Consider the following 22,339-nt stretch of genomic DNA (forward strand, 5'->3'; position numbering starts at 1 on the left):
CATGAACATATTATTCCATGGTATTGGACTACTGTGGCCAAATTCTGGGATTCGTATGCTCTGGTATCTGAAGTTGCACTGCATGGGATTAGTACTTAAATCCAAACACATAGCAAATTCCTTACTGTTAGTTGCATCCTTGTGTGGGTGAATGCACACTCAGTAATTTCCCTCTACGTGTAACAACCTTGATTGTGTTTTATCAGAGCAGACTCTCAAAACAAAGTATACGAGTTAAGGTATATTTCAACTTCATTACAAATTGCCTACCTGCAGATGCTGCTTGTAATGTGATGGGAATAGTTATTCAAGGGGAAAGTCATTCCTGTAGGAAAACTTTAATTTAGAATCTTCCCTTGGTAAGGAAGAGAATGACTGTTCCAGGTAAAGTGTTACTAGGAGTATTAGCTTAGCAATTTGGAGACAACTATATTTACTGACAGCAAGCTGCAAACAAATAACTTGTATCCAAATATGCTTTAATTCTGAGATTGACAGGAAGTCTAAATTCAGACTTCAGAAAACTAGTTTCTCTTTATAGATGAGACCAAAAAAAAGCACTCGTAACTGGAAATCACAGCCTGTGGACCTGGTCTGCAGTTCCCAGCATAGACCAGAACAAAGATAAAGCTTACTCTCATCGGTCACCACAGACCAAGTGCCCCACTACCTGAGCTTAAGAACTGCACTATAAAAAGACTTCTAAATCTTTTTCTCACGTTTAGTTTTGAATGATAGTTTCATTTATCTGTGTCAAATGAGTCGGTTGCAGACACTGCAGTGACAAGACAAGTAGCAAAATAATTTAGGAAAATTGAGGGAAGTTTACAACATTTTATAAGTTTTTTTTAAAGAAAATTTCACTGAATTTCACTGAATTTTTTTAGAGTTGGAAGGGACCATAAAGATCATCTAGTCCAACTCCCCTGCCAAAGCATGTCAGAGCATGTTACTCAGGACTGCATCCAGGCGGGTCTTGAAAATCTCCAAAGAAGGGGACTCCACACCCTCCCTAGGCAGCCTGTTCCAGGGCTCTGGCACCCTCACCAGAAAGAAGTTTCTTCTCATATTTGAACAAAAAAATAAAGAACAATTATTGTGAAATAAGACCATTTACATTATAATTTTTATTTCCAAAGCTTGGATTGATAGGATAGTTCATGGCACATGAAAGAAACAGAAAAGCAAATCTAGATAAGTTGACGTGATTAACAATTATTGACCATATGGATTATCATGATTTTTACACCAGACATGATGCATTGCAGCCACTTGGACAAAGCCTTTGCTCTGAACTCTCTGAATTCAGGTACTGCTGCCCTAAATATGCCATAGAAAAGTTGTAGAGTCCAAAAATACATTATATCTCATTGACATATTCTGATCTAGTGTTGCACATGTTATTAAACAAGAAAATGAGACAATTATAAAGAAAAAAAAATCGTCTACACTAATTCAAAAGCTTCTATATGTCAGCTCTGAAGCGTGCTGAGTAACTGGCTAAAGTGACCCATCAAAACTGGGTATTTTCCAAGCACCCTTTAATTCAGGATGTGTATTTCAATCTGTGCATGTCTCTGCAACAAGGGAAGACAGGAAATTCCTGGTGCAGCAGTCAGATGAGCAAGCTTTCAGTTGGTAGGGCAGTTCCAGCTGAGCCTACCATATTTTGCCACATAATAACATAAGTATCAAGAGCAGAAAATCTCTATCAATAGTGGAAAGATTTTAGCTTCCAATAGCTAGTATTTTCTAAATTTGTAAATAATTGGTTCTCTCTGTAGCAAATACTTCCTTTTTGATACATCACTTGGTAGATAAACGTGCCACAAGCATTAACCAGCCAAAAAGACTTAGAAGATTCTGGATATGTTTTTTAAAGAAATGCATAAAATGTAATGTGAAGTAATCTTTGGTAATGTTTAAAAATCAAGCTAGCATATTTTACCTGCAAATCAGGTTTCAGATGTAAATCTCATTGCTGCTTTTTTTTTTTTTTCTTACTGCATAATCTTTTTTTCTTTCTTCCAGTAAGGTCCTGGTTAGTAAAAATCCTATGAAATGTTCCATACTCTGATGTCTGGGGCAGGGAGGGGCGAGGGGGGGAAGAGTCCTTAGAGTTGTGTGGGATCCCCATAGATCTGAAATTCTTCAACCACATTTTCCATGGATCATCTTCTCACACCAATACAGGAGTAGTCTTTAGTTCTTATAAAAAAAGAAGCACTTGTATTTTCTGGCGTAGAATGGCATGGTTGCTTGTTTCACCTGTTTTCAGGGCCTGTAAAACAGAAAAGAGAGACATTTTATTGTTGTTCAGAGTTACCCAAATATTAGTTACATGATCTTTTTTCCCTCCCTTTCCTTGTCTTTTCTGTCGCCGCTTTATTTCTCTTCCCAGTTCATATTTTGCTTTCTCCTAATGCTGGGCGAATAGTATTTGTTAAATGTCGTGCGGTTTTCTAACTACTTTGGAGTTTGTAGAGCACTTTAGATTTGCATGGAACCAATGAACCAAAACAGCTTCCACAAATGTCCAGAGTAATAAGATAAAGGTCTCTTGTCAGTATTCACATGTTATCCAGCACTTGCAGAAGCTGGTCCTGTAATACTTTGTATTGAATTTTACTTCTGTGCAGCAGAGTAATCCAAACCTCATGAACCTGATTGATATTATAACAGCATGCATGCAGTATCTGGAAAATTTTTCTGAAGCACGTGAAGGGATTTAGATCACCCATGTCACATTGGTAGTTCTTGCTGAAGCAATAGGCACTGAATAACATGCAAATATATTATTTTGTCAAAATAGAAGCAATAGAAACTTCCAAAGCAATTCCTGTGACCTTGCTTAGAGGATGATGCTTGTTTGAAAAGCCTGATTAGCAATTTACTTACGAGTACCTGCCTGACATCTTCCTTACAACAGCAATGATTATTCCTGCAAGGATTCCAACTGCAACTATGATTCCAATAATTATTCCAACCAGTGCAATTGTTTCCAGACCACCTGAAAGAGGAAATTGGGAATGTCAGCATGTTTCTCACAGAGACCATTGATAAGAAACTACTGATAGAACTGATGCTGTTCTGCTGCATCCCACTCCTTGGGGAAAATTCCTTTATTTTTTGAACTCTGGAGCAGGTTTGGTAAATTCATCAGGCTTATTTCTGGCCTGAAAATGTGTCTTTGGGCTGGAGGGCTCTATGTAGATGTGGCTGTGGAGATGGTCATCAGATGAACTAGAAGAAACAAATCAGGGAGCAGGTCATAGCTACTCCTGAAACTTTTATTTAAGAATAGCATAGGCATAGCTAGGGGTTTCTAGAAGGGTATTGCCTGGCAGTTAAGTTCTCCCTTGTCTTTATAAGCAATTCTTTTGTTTAATACCTTTTTCAGTTTTCTCTGGTTCCCCACTCAGTCCACCTGTAAAACCAGAAAGAGAATAATTACTTAATTATTTGCTCTGCTTTGTACAGGATTTTACATCCCAATTTATAATGCTATATCCAAGGAAAACTTCTATCAACTCTATCATGATTTGAGAGCTCTTACTCATTACTGATATGCATAAGGGTGAACCACTAAGAACAATCCTACTCCAAAAGCCTTATAGAGCATATACCCATTTGTTTGTGCCCCTACATTCTTCTGTATGCAATCAGACAAAAGCATAGGTACTCAGCAAGCTCTTTGGAGGACAGCTAAGCAGGCATAAGGTAAATGGGTCAGAATCCACTTTATCATATTGTTTAGTAGATGGCAGTAGGAACAGGTTTCCCAGAGAAGCTGTGGCTGCCCCATCCCTGGAGGGGTTCAAGGCCAGGTTGGAGGGGGCTTTGAGCAACGTGGTCTGGGGGGAGGTGTCCCTGCCCAGGGCAGGGGGTGGGACTGGATGGTCTTTCAGGTCCCTTCCAACCCGAACCATTCTATGGTAATGAAATAGAAATCAAAGATTTTTTACCATCAATATTTTCTGTGTTAGCTTCGTAACCAGTAGAATTTTCACTGTCTTCAGTTGGAGCAAATGCACTTTCTGTGGTCATCAGTTGTCCAAACTGCAAGAGATTTGTTACACTGTGTAGTCTTGTGGGCAACTACAAGAATTGGGGGGAAAAAAGAGGGAAAAGAAAGCCTTAGTACATGCAGTCTACCTGTATGAAATAAGCATTTAAATTTGTCAGGTACCCTGTGGATGCTTTCTTAGCTATCACCTCTCATGTTGATTTGTGTGCGGTGACCAAATAAAAAAAAAAAAAAGCTGATTTGTCTTCTCAGCTAGAGGCTTTCTAGATCAGATAACCTCAAAATGCTTTTCGCAGCACAGACCTGCCAAAATTGTTTTCAATTTTTTCACCTTCAGCCTGACTACTTGCAAAGCAAAAGCATTGGCATTAGATTTTTTTTTTTTATGTTAGAACTCAAGGTTATTCTTTATAATTTAGAATGATTATTCAAAATCTAGACCATCAGCCAATACCAGGAATGTGAACCTCTGTTTAGAATGATACTCACCAGGGTTGGTAATTCTTCAAATTCTGTGTCATTTCTGTCTCTGAAATCAATTGTTGCACTTTCTTCTCCTTCTAGAACTGAGCTTGCTGAATAAAATTTTAGAGAATGAGTTAGGATTTTACTTGGTACTCACATGTTTTGGCTACTTTGACATGTACACTTTGCTAAACATGGGATCTGTGTAGTGTTCCACCTCCCTGCCCCTGTGCAAAATTATTTGGCTTAGCTTTGAATTCTGCTACACTCTTGTACAAAGCTGTAGGACAAAGAGCTTAAGTACACACCATTTGACCGTGGCACAACCTTGAAACATTGGTTAGTAAGAACTTTGTCCAAGAAAAGATTCCCTTTGTTTTTTTAAGAAAAAATTGCCCCCTTCTCTCCTGGGTATATGCGACTACTCCAGATTTCAAGTTAAGCATTAGCTTATGTCTTTTGATAAATTACTTCAAGCATCTTCCATTTTCTAGAATAGTAAGAGCTTTCTCCCATCTTTCAGCTCAGTTCCAGCTGCAACCTTTTATTTTTAGAACTATCATTAATGTTTATAGGTGTAGCTATAGTTTAGAAAATATTCCTACACAAATCTATTCAGAGATTTTTCTGAAGTTGCAAACCTTACTTACCATAATTTGAATTTTTTAGGTAACCGTGTACAGTCTCCCTTTTTATTCTAGACCTATATGTCATCTGTGCTCTTTGGTATAATGGATATTTAAATTTTGGCTTACATAGTGTTCTTTCTTTACAAATACAGCCAGGAAATGTATCAATAGGAAAAATGGGATGGAACAAGTAGAACGTGAAAGATATGGATATGTGAAGATAACTGGCAGTATCAAGAAAATGTTGAAAACATAAGGATTATTTGATTAAGTTTCTTGCTGATTCATACAGCTGTGACCATACCCAGTATGACATTAATGCAGTGTGGTATCTCTTGGGGGTTTCTAATTCACTGTGATTATAAAGCTAGGTGAGGCTGATGTTATGCTCTTGCCTGGAGCATAAGAATTCTGCTAATTCCAGATACCAGTGTTTAAATTTAAGCAAAGAGCTAATAATAGACATTGTCCAGAGCAAAAACTTCAGGAAAAAAAACCTAAAGCTTCTGAAAAATTCTTTTGGGGATTTAAATTCTGCATCTAACTTCTATTTATTTTAGCAATCAGAGAAGGTGGTTGTCCAAACTTTTTCCAGTTTATACTTTTTCAGTGTAATACTGAGGTACTGCTCGGAAATATTGCAGTGACAGCTGAAGGGTATGTGAATGGGAGCCATGGTCATTCTCTTCAAAAAGCAGAGAATTTTTAAGGGAGTTGAAAAAAAACCTGGCTGCTCACAAACCATTTGCCTATGATGTAAGGTAACAATTGTCAGCTGCTAATAGGTTAGTTATGAACAAAGAATACCTAATCCTTTTTTTCCTTTGCAAGATAGTTTGATACCTCTAATTTGATAAATAGTAAGTGGTAGATTGGTAGTGCTGTGTAGTGATCTCTTCAGGGAGGAGGACAGCTATTCACATGAATTACTTACAAACAGAGATTTACTGAACCATTTAAATATTTTATGTAAGAGAAATATTCATGACCGGTTTGTTTTATTAAATCTTAACACTATTTCTAGTAATTTCACCTGTTTTTATTTAGTGACCTAAAAACATTCTCATCTCCTCTCTATTTAAAGTTAGATTATTTCTGAATTGTTAGTCTAGTTCCAAATACTAACACTATTTCTAATGAAAGACTTTAATACTCCTAAATACCACCCTACATTTGTTGTATATGACAGGTAAATTATTTGACAGTGGGAAAAAATAATCTCAGTTTTTGCTTTAAACTCTCACCTGAATTCTAATGGAAATTTGAAAATATTTTTCCTTGCTTCCAAAATTCATTTTTGAACCAAAATAAAAATTTTTCGTCCACCTCTAGCAATGTAAGACTGGAAGCTTTGTCCCATCGCCAAGAGGCTAAACACTGATCTAAATTTAGATTTCTAATTCCAGGTTTACTCAAGTAAATAGAATTTTATATTTTTATACCTTTATAAGCCTGAATACAGATAGACTTTCTATTTAAGAGCCAAAAGGGTTTGCAAGTAGTACTTTAGGCACTAACAGATGAAGAAAGAATATTTATGTTATGCCAACATGAGGCCTAATATAGTCACTAATTAAGCCAGCCAGTCTCCCAAAAATCACCTTATAATCCATGGAAAGACTAGAACAGGCCAGGGTAAATCATATTTCTAAGTTAGATGGTAAAAATAATGCTTTGGTCATTTTTGAGTGAAATATCTCAGGTGAGCAGCCTTGAAAATTGTCTCTTGAGGTGGCATAAAGGGGGCTTGACTTCTAGGTGTGTTGATTTAGCCACCTTCTAAATATCAGGGAATTTTAAGATATGGCACTAGTTTATAATGCTTAGCTTTTACTTGTAAAGTAATGTCTTTAAAGTACAATATTGGATTATTCTATGTAAAGGCTAAGTGTAAAGAACGAAATAGCAACAGAGATCAACAACGTTAATTGTGTATAGATCAGTTTACCTTGTAATCCCAGTCGGATCTGAAAAAAACATCCTTTATTCACCAGTTGCAAAATAAGCACAGATGGAGAAAACCAATTACTAGAGGAAAAACCCCAAGTAGAAAGTGAAATAAGTTTCGTATATTTACAACAAGCAGCTTATTCGGAGAAGCTGCTTATACTCTTGGCATGCTGGTAGCTTTCAGCCCTGAAGAATTAACTGATAGCGAAGGCAGGAAAGGAAACAGTGTCACAGAACAAAGGTGCAGAGAATTAGTGAATGTCACAAAGAAACATGAAATAATTACTCTTTGTGTGATAAAGTTATTGCAGATTCTTGGCAACAAATGACATGGAGAAAATCTATTTCAGTGCATTTGCCCTCACTGTACAGTGATTGACAAAAGGAGGTGACCCAGATTAATCTTGCCTAATTTTAGGTTCTTAATAAAGGTGCCTAAATAAGGTGTCTGCCTGCCCTCTGTAGGGAAAGATAAATATTTCCAGAAGGTAGTTCAGCTCATCTGGGATTTGGGTCATCTTTGGTAGTGCTGTTTTTCCCTAACTGTAATAAACTAGAATAATATGGCTCCCCTATGACTTCCTAAAGCTCACAGATGGAACTGATTCCTATCAATGTGAAGGTCTTGTCTTTGGGACAAGACCTTCAAGATTATCCAATCTGCATAATACTGCGTTCAAGCTGAGGTGCTGTATTTGCTGGAGATTAGTCCCTGGACTACATTTCCAGGTTTCTTTTTCTGGACAGACACCAGGGGGGTGTCTGGGTGGTGGTTAAATGGATACTTCCGAACTATTACCTAAAGAAAGACTAGGGGTAATTTGTTATCAGTGTATTGCATTTGTAGGAAGGAATATTTGATACTAGACAGCTCTTTGTCAGAGAAAGTCATAATAAAGTAAAAAATATTTACATGAAACTGAGAGAAACTATTGGACTTGAATTTTCTTTCCCTGTACCCAGTACAAGGCACATATACCGCTGACTTCAAAGAGATGTAAATGGGATGTAAGGGTGGATGTGCTTTAGTCATTTGTTGGTTTCATCTGATGTGGGCCAAATGTAGCAAGAGCCATAGGGTTAGTAGTGTTTCTGCATATGTTCTTAATATTATCTTAGAGGAGGCTGTAAATAAAAACAGTGCCTTACAGTGCTCTGCTTGTCTCCCACTGGCTCTATGGCCTCTTCTGTTTGCAGCTATACGTTGCTGCGGATGTGAATTAATCATTGCATCTCTTTCTGCCAGAGTTCCAGCTGGGTGCGTTTCAGTTCAAAGTCCCCAGCTGCTATCAGGCTGCAACTTCTCACACCAGGAGAAAATTTGATGTCTTTAAAAGTTTAATACTGCTTTGAAAACATCCTATGGCTAAGTGTCCCATGACCTACTTAGGGGAGGATGAGCTCACTACTCATTGTTATGCAGGGAGTGACAGTTTACTAGAAAAACCTCTTAGGGTGGCTTTCAAAGCACAGTGGTTGTGTTGGAAAGGCGAGGGAGTTGTAAAACTGTTGTTCATTACCATTTCTTTCAGGTGTCTCCAAAACCAACAAAGATACTTTTGAAGATGAAAAATGTTGTAGGATGTTGTTTCTTGCCCAGCAGTCTGAATAAACCCAGACACTGGTGGGCAAAGGCAGTTGTAAGCCTGTATTTTAGCTTAGTCCTTGAAATAAGAAGCCCTCAAAACAGAATGAGTTTCTATCTCTGCGATAGGAGACCAGTAGGTAAAAATGGCTAACCCTAAGGGATTCCCTCTAGCAAGAACTGAAATAATCTTTATTGCTCGTTGCCCCTCTGCTGCTTAAATAACTGAAGCTGCTTTTTTTTTGGTAACAGCTAAAAAAAAAATAATTAGCAGGTTAACCATCAAGCAAAAGCTTTGATCTTAAAATTCAAGTTTATTTTTATCTGTATCTTATTGATATTGTATTTAATCCTATCCAGCTGTGCTAGATAGGTGCTTTGTGGAACGCTTCTCTAGAAAAGCAAGGGAAAGGATTTAGTGGGCCGGGTCACTTGGGAGACAGCACTCTTTGTTTGAGATGTTACTGAGCAAACTCTCTGGAGTTGGCTGCTATTTTTCAGTATCTGCTTCCTGAACTGTTACAGCCCAAGGGGTGTTGTTTGAAGGACTCAGTATGTATGTGTGTATTGACCATCCTGTTTTGGCCGTATTTTACTCGGCATTTATGTCCTGATACAGGAATTCCCTTTCGGAGGAAGCATTCTTCACTCACAGCCCTTAATTTGTTTGTGAGCAAAGAGAGTCTTAAAGTCAGTCTCACTATTGGAATCTTGCTCAGCTGTAGTTCAGTGGAAACTTTTATTCATGGTGGTGGAAGTTTAACAAAAATGTATGATTTGATAAGGTATTTCCCTTTTAAATAAATAAGGTCTCAGCAGCAGCTCTGTAGTTTTCAAATACAGTTTTGTCTGTTATTTGGCTTCATCTTCAATTTAAACATATTCCACAGTCAGGTCCAAACCCTACCTCATCAGCTTATTTTTCTCTGAAAGTAGTTTTCCAGTATTTTGCTATAATTGCTTAAGCATTTTCAGATTTTAAAAAAGCATATAGGTGTCTCTTTTTTTCTTTTTTTTGTGTAATGGTTCAACTCTGCCAAATCCAGGCTACAAAATTCGGCTATGAAGATTTAAGGTTTTGAGGAATATAATATAGTGGATTCTGGATTTTGAGCCTTTGGGCAGTTAAAATTTTCAGACTTTAGGAAGGCAAGGAAGTTTCTCGATGAGAACTAAAATTTGCATTTGTACCTGTGGCTCCTGCAAAATTCATGGGATCTGCAGTACCCTTAGCCTGTTTGGGGCCACAGCATTGGCATTTTCTCTTTTTCTGTTAATTCCTTCTGGAAGTTGGAGTAATATATCATGCCATGATAAAGAAATGCCCTGGCATATGTTTCAGTGTCTAGACTTTGTTGTTTAGGAGGAAGTATGTACTGTCTGTCTAAATCCTGAAGAGCTTAATGCAGTTTCCTTACACAAAGGCTGACGGCTTTGCTTTATGTAATGGAGGAAGCTGGATGACAAAATACCATGAACTTTGGAGAGTACTGCCAGTTGAAAAACGGTCATGATGCACAAGGAAGGATTTAACTCAGCCTTATTTGGAGTATGACTGACTTTGTTCAGGTATTCCATGTAGCTCATGATGACAAAGTTTTGCTGAATTGTCAGAAACATTTCCTCTGGCCACCACACCCTGCTCCAGCTGGTTTCTATTGCTGGCTGGCTTAGCCAAGGGAACAAAGCCAGAGTTTAAATCTACAGTGCCAAGTGACAACCACTCGGCTGCTTCTGAAACAAATCACATGTCTTCTGAGTGTCACAATAGTCTACATTGCCCATATATAGGATACCCACAGAAAAGCAAAACAAAATATATTTTAATTGGGCAGATATAGAGAAAAATAACTGCTCTTCAAGTGCTTGCTAGATGTATATGACCCACAACCAAAGTTATGAAACAAAGCCACAAGAGAAAAAGTTGGTAACTTACTAAGCTCTTCCTTATGCATGATAAAATCGGCCACAGAGCTGTGGGCATTAAGAAGGAAGAGACTATTTAACTCCATTATGGGATATTCCTTTAAAATACCCCTTGCAGAACTAGAGATGAGTCTTCTAAAGTTTATGCTTTTAGCAACGTTGCTGTATCAATCTGATTTCTTGCTGCTAAGTACGCTGACCTCAGAGTTGCTATCCCATGAATGTGGGATAAAACCACTTTCTTATTTACATTTGCTGCCCCGTGACTTTGTGGCAACTCCTTGAAGTCTTACTAGCAATTTCTTTGTTTTCTCTGAGCAGTAAGGGTTTGTCTGGGGCAACAAGACTGGAGTTGTGATCAAGGTCGAAGTCTCTTTTACATTGTTCTGTAAGCGGCACCTAAAAGTGCAGCGTTACTGTACTGTGTCACTCCCATGGCTGACAAAGCGTGAGCGCTGGAGCCAAGACAAGGAGAAGAATACAAAATTTAACGTAATGGGTCCACGAACTTTACGGGGTGTGCAGCAGAAAGCAGACAATCTGTGTACAAATATTGGGATATGTAAATGCAGACGAAAGGAATTAAGAAATGACCTCTAATACAGTAATAAACTAATCTTTTCCCTGAATCACTTCCTTCCCAAAACTCTGAGTCTGTAGCCATACGCCCTTTCACAACTGCCTTGATTAATGTTACAAATCCCTTGTATTTGCCAGCGGAACTGTTTGCATGATCATTTCTTAACTCATTTGTTTGAAATATGCATGCAAAACACTATAACTGGAAAGTGGTTAGGCTTTAATTTTCACACAAGGATTTTTGGCTAGCTGCTTTCTGTTGCCACACAGCCAGCAAGATCCATTCAGATATGTTTAGTCTGACTTTCATACTAATAACATACTAGCTAATATTTGGATGGGTTTCATAGTCATAAAAACATTTTAATATGCATTTGGAACTAAGTGTGTCCCCTTTACAGATTTAGCAGCAGCTCACACACTGCTCAAGCCCGAGAGAGTATGTTTGCCTGAAATGGTGTACACAGTGGAACTGTTCCCTCGCAAAGGGTTACTCTGATGCAATTTATGCTGGATGTTGTAGTGTTTGTAATCAACAAATACAAAGATGGAAAAACACAAGGAAGTCATAAAGCAACACGAGAATATGCAGAGCATCACAGTTTCTTTTTCCTTTGAGAGCTTTTGGCCAGGCTTCTGAGGCAGTTGGAAAGCAATAGTAAATTTATGTCTTAATTTTCTCATTTGTTTCTCTTTAGAACATCCCAACATACCTATATTCCCAAACCTATGTATTTTTCTGAAAGCCTGCGTAGCAAGTTGTGCAGCGCACAGCTCTGTGAGCTTTGCAGCGTTATTTCAAACTGAGGGTATGTTGTGTGCTCACACAAATGGGATTTTAGAGGCTGCCTGGCTGCAGCACGGATCTGGGCTGCAGAGAGTAGTAGGACCTGGCAGCATTTGGGTTCCATCCTGTAGTCCCTGACCGCATCCAGACAAAAAGCAAACAAACCAACAAAACAAACGTGCAACTGAGACAGACCATATGTTAGAGCTGGGCAAACAGTAGTCATTTCTGTGGTACGCATGTATGTACGGCTTGCCTCAAATGACACAAGGAGGACACACTGCATGCTTCTGTCAGAGCCCAACAGCCTGCATGCTGTGGGCTATCCTTACTTCACTGTCTTTTTATTATCTATTAAAATGCACTTTTTTAATCTAGGTTTTCGGCTGCTTATTTTTGCAGATGACTTATAAGTACTAGATCTGGGTAAACGTATGGGTTCAGTGGAAACTTGAGTTACAAGAGCTGAGAATCTGGCCTCTCTTTCCAGTTTTCACTGTGCAGCCTGAGTTAATGAAAGGTCCACTTGTGAGCTTTTAAATATGACTATTTCCTCTCCTTACAAAGTTGCACAGATTCAAAAACTTGAGATACATATGGGCAAGCCTCTCTTTTTCCCATGAATTGAAAGCAAATTTTATTTGTTCTCTGCTGGTCTTTTACTAAGACACTGCAGAATACAGAATCCAGTGTCTTATGCAGAATACAGACTCGCTAATTTGCAGACCCACAAACTGGGATCCAGTAAGATGTTTTTCACCTTTTTGTGATAATTGAGTTTCAGATATTGGACATGTAGAGCTAGATTCTTATTAAGCTAACGCGGTTTACAAAAGGCATATATGGGGACACGTGCAAGTGCCCTCATTCATGATACAGCCAGATGCGCGGTGAAAGGTTTTGTCATGTTTATTTAGCAGAAAACTGGCTCCCTTTTGGAGTCACATGTGACTTGTTCATTTTGGTTATTCATTTATTTATTACCAGCAATTACAGGATTTGATTTTCAGAAGAGTTTAGAGTTGCCTGACTTCATTGTTTAGTTTTGCCACTGAACTGGCAACAGAGTTTGAGTAAGTCAAGATACTTTTAAAAAAAATCCCTTATAATTTTGTCAATTCTGTTTTTGATGATTTTGAAAAACATATAAAAACTTTTTAGGCTTTCACAGTTGACTGTAAACTTCAATTTCTTTTCTTATATAAACACTTTTCATCTAAATTACCCTGTCAATGTGCTTACTTTTAGGCCAAAACAAATGTAAAGTAACATGACCTAGTCTAAACCTGTTTAATTTTGAGACTTGCATAAGGAGTTATAATCTAGTATTTGCCTCTAGGTAAGATTAGGCACATGGACAGTTGGTACAGCTCAAGTGACACGCGGTAACTTGTTTAACAATCATGTTAATTTTTGTTCATGTTATGTGACAGCCAATAGAGTAATCTCCTCCTCTGCAATGATACTTGCACCATGGGAAAGGTTTCAAATTAGGAAGCGTGTTGCCTCAGTAAAACACTCATTTGAATGCTTGTGCTTTTAATTGTTTGATTAATGCTGTGCCCAGAAAAAATTTAGGCCAGCTTCCATTTCAACTCATTTGGTCTGATCCTGGGTGCGAAGATTTGCTTGAGTTTTTATATGGTGAACAGGATCAATGGACAAAAATGTACCTGCTAATCCTTTAATAGGAATTTCTTTAGCCTAAAAATTCACCAGCTTGTGTAGTGCTCAGGGCTGTCCTTGGTTGTAAGAAAGACAAAATACTCAGCTGTTTAAGTCAGGATTTAAACCATGAATGGATAACACAAACAGTGTGTTTCAAGTAGACAGTGATGTAAGATTTGTTATTAAGTTTTCTTCTTGTATTTTTACTAATTTCTGCCATTAATTGTATTTGGAAGCTCAACGTATGAAGAGTGAAGTGAATAAATCCTTCACATCAGTATAGTATTTTATGCTTTTACAGCTGTGTCTTGCTTTATGTGACCCAGTTAAAGGAACTTTTCTTTTGGAAACCATATTGCTGACTTTGGGACCAAATATTCCTGTTAAGAGTAGCACAAAGCCAGGAAATTGTTAACAGAAATCTTCATTCATTTTTAACTTACTAATGTTAGATGTAATTTGCACGTTCACTGTGAGCAAACAACATTTAAGCATTTTTTACTTTAGGATACATAGCTTTCACTGAAATGTTGTTCATATGTTGGCTGATAGTCCTGTTTTTGTACCGGTGGTAACTGCTATTTTTCAGCCATGTTTCTGGTTCACAGTTGTCCTGAAATGGTTTCCATACCTCTGGCTTTTTTGTAAAGTTGCAGCAACTTAAAGATGGCAGATACTAATGAAACTACTCAAATTGTGGATCACAACCTGGAAGGGGGAAATGCTATGAATCATAGAATAGTCTCATAGAATTGCCTAGGTTGGAAGGGACCTTTCAGATCATGGAGTCCAACCATCAGCCATGGTTACAACAGGATCAACAGCTGAATTCAATTCAAGGAGGAGTTTGGAACCAATAATAATCATTTTGGAAACATGCTTCCTGATTGAAACAAACCTGCTTTTCTTGATTCAGTTTCAATCCAGAAAATGGAGTGCCCAAATATAATAAGGGAGCAGCTGCAGATTTATTTATGGCCTGATCCAGGGTTAAAGGGTATCAGAATCTGATGAGGAAACTTCTTTCTCCAAAACCCGCAGGCCAAATTGTCTCCCCCAGAGGTTCAGGTACCTGAATATACCCACCCCACCTAGAACTAAACAAGCCAAAAAATTCTCCATCTTCACTGTCAGTGCAGTAACAGATTGCCAGGGGTGACATTGTCCGTTTAAGTCTGTTCTAACTTGTAATTGCTGATAAGTATCAGTAAACAGCAATGACACATGCTAAATATTTGGGACTTGTTTATTTTATATCTGGAGTCTATTTTCCTGCTGTATCTTTTGGAAGTTATCCTAAAAGACTAATCCCATGTGAAGAAAAGGTCGTAAATTCTAAACAGACACAGAAAACCTTAAACATTGTAAACCGTGTTCTAGATGCAACTATGGAGTTCAATGCAGACTACACTGGTAATAAAACAGGCAGAACTTTATTATTTAACATTTTTCTGGCTAATAGTGTCTCAACTTGATTGTTGCTGGACTCCTTCTCAGAATTGAGAGAAAATATGCTTCAAAATTCCCCAACAGCCTCAAGATAAAAGACCTTCTTTCCTGTAATTCTAGTATTCTAGAGCTGCTTGGGGTAATTCTATAAATTTGTGGTGGATTTTGCCTCATTTCTAATGGCTTCAAACTTTGGTATTTTTAATACTGATGGTTTTTAAGGATAAGCTCCCTGGGTGAGCTGTAGGTGCTTATCCCAGAGAAAGCCTAGAAAGCAATCTTTGGGACTTGCCTAATATCTGTTGATTTTAGGTTTTCTGTGAAATTTTGAAGCATAACTCCAAACTTTCAGCTTCATATTGTGACATACACAACTCTAGGAGTTTCTATTAGAAATTTAAAGCCAACATTCACGCGTACTGTGTATTGACACAGCTCCACTATTTCCAGCAGCAAGGTAGTGACTGTCACCAGGCCAAAATCAGGTCCTACGTTTCGGTTAGGGTCCTCAGATCCAGGTCAGACAAGCAGATTTATCTTTTGGAAGATCAGAGTGTTAAGTTTCAGGTTATTTTTTTCAGAGCACTAATACTTGGAACATGTTCTATAGCAGTGATAGCTGTAATTCACAACTACAGAGACCTACTTTCTGTTTGCACATCCGTCATACAGCAGGCACGTTGCCTGGTGGCCAATTCATTCATAAAGAGTCAAATACTACATAGAAAGACTGAATTTGAGTGTTATGTTCCTGGAATCAAGTACTGATCAGGGTAATTCAGATTTATTATTTACAAATCATACTCTTCTCCTTTAGCTGTAAAAAGATTTAAACATCCATTTTACGCTAAAGTGTATGTTGTCTTTTTCTTATAGAATTCGAAAGAAATAGTTTGTCAAATAAACTTTTTCTAAGTAGATACATAACACTTTTCAAATCTGTCTCGGGTAATAATTCTTCCTGGTTTAGTTTCCCTCACTTGCATATATTGCTTGTGGCTAAGTTAGTATTACCAAAACCCTGCATAAGGCTCCAATTCTAAGCCATTTTAATGCCTCTAAGCTCAGAAGCTGAACTCTTGAATGGAAAGATTTATAAGTTACTTTCATAGAGAGTTTCACCACCTAAATGTCAGTTACAACTAAATTATTGCTTGCAGTCTCCTTTGCGTATAGTACAGCGAAACTGAAGACATTTCCAAGGGCTGTAGATGTAACGCCTTCCCTGACTGCTTGTACCGTTCTCCTTCCCTTACAGGGACACACACAGAAAATTCTTTTCTGAAAACTTTTGATATGTTTCTTTCCTGATTACAGCCATAGTAAATGCCTAGCCGTAGGTTAAGAATTCAAAAGAAAGTTTTATAAACAAGACAGAGCAACTATATATATTGCCTATGAGTTAGCACAGAAACTGTTAAATTACAGGAAATGACTGGAAATAATTTTAACCAAAGTTTCTTCTTACCTTCTTCAGCAAGTGCTATGAAAGACATGCTCCCTAGAACGAAGATGAAGAATTGAACTTTAATAAACATCTTTGCTCTGCTTAGAGAATAGCTTTGCAACGCTGAGACCAGATGGATTCAAGTTCTGATTAATTTTCTTTAGAGGCAGGAGAGAATTGAGATCACAAAAAGAAATCACTGCAAAAAAAACCCTTTGGTATTCCAAATATTCCTTTAGCTGCTGTAGTCTAATGGGGGAAGGTTTTCCCAGATGATAACTGTACAGCTAAAGAAAACTGCGTGGAGTCGGCATTATTTTCTTTAGCCAAGGGGTGGGAGCATGCCTAAGGTGGTCCTCAAAGACCAGCCAGGCCCGCCCTCTGCACTCTGTTTGGTCAGTACTGAAATTATGATCTCAGCCCAGGTTTAAAGTTACAGGAGCTGTTGTGGCTTTCAGAAGACTTTTATTTAGCAAAGGGGGAAAGGGTATTTAGGCAGAGTGAGGTGTTCAGGGAGTTCCCTCCCTTCTGCAAACTGTCCTTAAAAAATATTTGAGGAACAACACCAAGACGTTTTCCCTGTTATTTCCATCAGTGAACTGATGTTTTTTTTCATTTCAAAGTGAGCCCCCATGTTTATCTGAGCAAGTGTTGTAGTGAATGAGCACTTAGGGATACTGAAATAGTTTCAGGACAGGTTATTTAATTCTGCAGTAAATACTGTCTGAATTTTTCTGCATGTCTAAGTCACCCTGAGCTTGTGTCCTTAAGTGACATCCTGGCTGTACTCTAACATTCGTCTCTGGCCACAGGCTTGCTGGCCTCACTGTGCTAATATCACCCTGCAGAGACAGCGGATTGTTCCTTTTTGCATCTAGCACAGCTGTACAATGGTCTGTACAAGCCTAGTTACTTTTTTCTTGTATATGTTTCTGTGCATCAGCATTGCATGGCATGTATGCAAGACTAGATTAACCCTCTACCAACATCTGTAACACATCCCTTTTCTCACAAATGGTGGTTCTTAGGCAGGAACTGGGGCTGAAGCAGGACTTGGAGAGCAAGGATTTATATTAATGCTTTGCTTAATCTTCCCTTGTCTTGGGAAAGTAATAATATACTGATTCACATCTATTTACAAACGTGATGAGTTTTAATCAGTGCTCACATGTGAACTAACCATACCAGTGTGCCAGGTAGCTGAGTGAAGGAAGTATGTTTGCTCCATCTCTGTGTGTGGAAGTCCTGCAGCGCCAGGAGATCAGACTCCGAAGCAGAGCAGCAGAAACGTAGATTTGTTTCCTTTCTGCTGGCGGTTGTGGAGGAGGTAACCTCCGCTGAAGAGCAGGACAGACTTGTGGGGGAGGTTTTATCTTTTAAAAACAAAAAACACAACACAAAATAACCAACAAACCACCAAAAAAAAATACCTAAAACACGGCTCGGTTGTTTTCCTCAGCGAGTGTGAGTCAGAGCTGTCAATTAAGACCCCACAACAGTTTGTGCTATAAAGGAGCAAGGCAAGTCTACACGTAAGCAGTGATGTGAAGAGGGCTGTGGATGGGAAATGCAACGCCTTCCATAGGGCTTTTCTTACTTTTGAAATTGATAGGTGCCAAAGGAATTTGTTAGCTATAAATTATGGTGCTATAACTGTGTTCCTTGTATTGAAGATCACTAGGAGAGCAGGATGAAAACGGTCAATGCTAATGCAAAGAAACGGCAGGCAATATTGGCTTATTGTCTTTAGAAAAACAGTAAAATAAGTATTCCCATGTACTAACATTCAGAATGTCTTGAATCTTAAAAGCTGGGATTAATTATTCCTCAATAATACAGCTTCAAATTTATTTAAAAGAATGTTTGCTTATTGGGAAATGCCCCTCATGAAACTGAAATTTCCTAGGGGAGCATGTCAGTTTTAATGAAACTTACTTTGAAAAAAATCAAAACAAATAATTCTTTACCTTATCAGAATGGAACAGTTGAAATTCTGTATGTATTTGCAGAATAAAAAATTAACGTAGTACACTATGAAAGACAAACTAGAACACACTATGAAAGACAAACTAGAACAAACAGTGACTTTTCAATGTTAACAAATTCTTATCAGGAACAAAAAAGGTATTTTTAGGATTTCATTCAATTTTCTTCAAAGGCAGTCTGAAGACCTTTCATTTTTATGATTAGTCATATAAACAAATTTGTCTCAGGTTTAGGCATAAGCCTTTCTAAAGAAGGATAAGATATTGGCTGAATTAGCTAATTTCTTCCTTTGAACTGTACTGTAGTCCAGGTATAGAACTGGAGCTTTTGAGTGTTCAGGAATTGGAGGTGTCCAAGTTCCAGTGGCTACTTCAAGACTTTTTAACCTTTTTATTGCTCTTCCCAATAAGGAGTAGTTTCTCCTGTACCAGCCTATTTCTTCCGCTCCAGCCTGTTCCTCAAAGAAAAGCTCTTTGGATAAATTTATTGAACTATGAAGAATTTAATAAAATCAGCTTCTATCGTGGTATCAAAGTGCAACAAAGGGAAAGAAATTTGCCTACAGATGCAAAACAAGTTAGTGAAAAAGCTAAAAATGTCTTACTAATTGTCATCTTGGACTGAAATTTTTCCTTAGGGACAACCATGACAGGAGCTTGCCTTCTAGTGAGGACAGCGTGTTGCTGAGTAAGGAGATTAAGACTGGGAGCCATTGCTGAGCCCTCTGATTTAAAGCATCAACAAAATTCTTTCAAAAGAGCCAATATACCCTTGGGAGAGGGTATGGAGGCAGAGACGAGGGAGCAATTTTCCTCTGAACTGTACCAAATTAAGGGGTTTTTAATGAAGCTATAGTTCAATGTGTTATAATTCTTCTAAGCCAGTAGGTTTTGTGAAAATAAAGGAGATATTCTAAGGTTCTGATTTAACAATCCGTGTATGTTTAAGCAGCACTTAATTGTGTGATCTATTTCTTTCATAATAGAAGGTAAGCACATACCTATGTGGAAGTGTGTGTCTTTGATGACTGGTAGTGAACTTGTGCATGTGCTCAAATGCTGTAATGAAATGAGGTTTACGTCTATGCAGAGATGTTGTCATTTGGTCTTTTTTGTTCTGGGCGTGTTATGACAATTCCCACAAATTGCCAGGATATGAGTGCATGGGTCATCCTCCTTTTCTTTGTTTTTTTTCTTTTTTTGCCCAGCAGCTCTGTGTGGTTTTAATCACAGTGGTTTAAGGGAGGAGGTGGAAAGGGTCTGGAGCACAAGCAACCCGTGTGTTTTCATTTCATAATCTGTCCTTTCCGTCTGACCATATCAGTCATTTGCACAGCCTTGTGAGAGGCTTAGCCTGTCTCTAGTTCAGGAAAAGCAAAGAATGAAGCAGAGCTGGGGGAGTAGAAGAATAGTGACTATACCCTGCAAAGTGTTATGCCTCAGTGGCCAAAGTCGTGTGGGATGATATGCTTTCCCCTGAGTCAGTAAGTGTTGCAATATGGACCCAGGAGCACTGAAGTTGGTGGAAGATTCTCCGTTTTCATAAATGGGCTTTGAACCAGGCCTTTAAACAGCAGCTCCAGTACCAGCAAGGGCAGCCCTGCCGCTGATTCCATATAACTCTGCTGCTAAGGGGGATGCCATGAGGGGAGTAAATGTAGGCAGTTTGATTTCTGTGACTGCATGAGTATGTATGGTTGGTTGCAGTATTAGGGCTGATCAGTCTGCCCAAGTACACTCCTCTGAAGGTGTAGTGCTCTATGATCATCTCTTTTCTGGTACTGGTTTGGCCTTATAATTGGCAATTTGTTTGGCAGTTTGTCCTGGAATTAATTGCATTTCTCTGCTGAATGAAATAATGTGTACGTGTACATTTAATTCATTTACACTGCAAAAGCAGCTCCAGATTTCCTTCCCCTGCAAGTGAACATTACTATGATCCAGAAAGTAAAGAATACTGCATAGGGCAAAGTGACAATGAACTCTGGGGACAGTGCTGATTCAGCTGCTGGGGTCAATGGGCTGGAGAGAAGGGACTGTTGTTACAGGGCTCCAGATGTAGCATGAATCTATTAACTGTACTTAATCTCAGATGGCAACAAAATTATTACCATTTTCCTGAAATATCTGAGGAATGATTCCTCTTTTCAGTACAGCTATCTCTAAACCATGAGGAATTATATATAACAAGGTCTAAACCTTTGAGGGCCGTATTACCAGAATTGATACTTGATTATTTTTTTTCATGTTTGATGTTTTTTAGAAACCCTTTGAGGACACCAGTGTCTTCTGGGACTGACATTCATGGGTGCCAGGCACTCAGAGCTCCTGTAAATTGTCTGAGCCTGTCCTTGCTTGTCCCTTCTGCAAACCGAGGCTTCTGTCGCAAACTGGACAGAAGGTTTCTACTGGTTTGGGTTACATATCAAAAGAAGCTGCCTAAACATCAGTTATGAAAAATACAACCTATGAATAGAATTTGCTTTCTATTTCCACTTCCGAATTTGTTTTGTGGATGCTGTCTGCTTGTGACTTATGCAAGGTTTTCTAAGATTAAATCTATTATGTAAAGGATTCAAAAATTGAGATGGGCAATTCTATGCAGTGTGATTTTCTCAAAGATTCTCTCACAGCAAAGAGTTGCCTTCTTGAAAAATTGAAGCTATCGTTCGGGGTCTCCTCCTCTTTCAAGTAATAGAACATTTCCTCAGACTGGATCGGGTGTTTCTGTCTCAGTACCTGCCAAAAGGGGTGGGTTTGGCTGCAAAAGGAAAACAGGAAATGGCTTGAAAATTAATAAAGCTTGCAGAAAACAGTTTTTCTGTTTCTGGCCAAACATTACAGGGCCCACAGCAGCCCCCAGGGTACAGAAACAGGAAATTCAGCAACAGAAAGAGACAGTATCTTTTTAGTTACAGAACGGATTTGCGAAGGATATCATGAGATAGAAGGCTTAATTTACACTTTTTGAGTGTATTTTTAGTGAAAGAGTAGGAAGGGAAAATACGGGTTTACTGGTTATGTACTGGAGATGTTTTAAGCTGAGATTCCACTTGTACTGGAGACAGTTCTGTGGAAAGCGAAATTGTAGCAGCACACGGAGCTGCACATTCATGGAAAATTCTGCAATAAGTCAGACAGAAGCCAGGACATTCAAATCTCTCATCAGGCTACAGTCTCTGACAACTTGTGGGACTCTGTGGGACGGTAGAGGGGTAATTTGGATATTCCTCTTTCAAGAGATGTGACCTTTGTGTGGCCTTTTTATATGTGTGTATGTAGAGAGAAGTCATCCAAATACATACGTACTCAGGTCTACATAGTGGACTTTAAACTGAGAGTATGGATGATTATGTTCCCATTATATGGGGTTATTTACATGGAAGTCAAAGATTCTTAGATGGCTTTTGCAGAAATACAGACCCTTGCCCTCAGAAGTGGCTTTTACCTTCCCTTATTCACAAATCGTTAAAGTTGAAGTCCATCATATCTCTTCATTGTTTTGTGTAGGCCTTAAATAGCCATGGCTTTGTGGGAGCTTTTGGTTTTGAGTCACAGCGCTTTTCATTTCTAATTTCTAGAAGTGCATTTGCAATGAAGATATGAGAATACATGTTGGCCTCTGGCTTTTTAAATGGCAATCCAGGAGTTCTTCATCAGGCAAGTATCAGGGAATGGGAGAACCAGAAGAAATCTCACCCCATTTGTGTTTTGGGCAGCCTTTCCTGATAGAGACACCACTTCTAATGTGAAGTCAGACTTGCAGCGGATGTAAGACAGAAGAATTCACTGTTTGAAAAGTTAAATGTGTTCTATAGGAGGGGATTGGTATTAGTATTGAC

General features: G+C 38.4%; 1 protein-coding gene across 3 annotated transcripts; it reads right to left on the reverse strand.

Annotated features, from left to right (window-relative positions):
• Positions 1-1,100: 1,100 nt before the first annotated feature.
• On the reverse strand, positions 1,101-16,864 carry PDPN (podoplanin). Of its 3 annotated transcripts, none has more exons than XM_074161734.1 (6): positions 16,534-16,864; positions 4,517-4,602; positions 3,966-4,098; positions 3,392-3,427; positions 2,905-3,010; positions 1,101-2,281 (listed from the first exon to the last, which is right to left on the reverse strand). In XM_074161734.1, the coding sequence occupies exons 1-6, from the start codon at positions 16,601-16,603 to the stop codon at positions 2,275-2,277; spliced, it is 438 nt and encodes a 145-aa protein (XP_074017835.1). In that variant the 5' UTR covers positions 16,604-16,864; the 3' UTR covers positions 1,101-2,274. The 3 variants fall into 3 exon arrangements, with proteins under 3 accessions (XP_074017835.1, XP_074017834.1, XP_074017833.1); XM_074161733.1 differs by having other exon boundaries at positions 1,102-2,281; positions 2,899-3,010; positions 16,534-16,734; XM_074161732.1 differs by lacking the exon at positions 1,101-2,281 and having other exon boundaries at positions 2,895-3,010; positions 16,534-16,603.
• Between the last annotated feature and the right edge of the window lie 5,475 nt (positions 16,865-22,339).

This window comes from Numenius arquata, chromosome 20 (genome assembly GCF_964106895.1).
Source record: "Numenius arquata chromosome 20, bNumArq3.hap1.1, whole genome shotgun sequence".
NCBI classification, from domain to species: Eukaryota; Metazoa; Chordata; class Aves; order Charadriiformes; family Scolopacidae; genus Numenius; species Numenius arquata.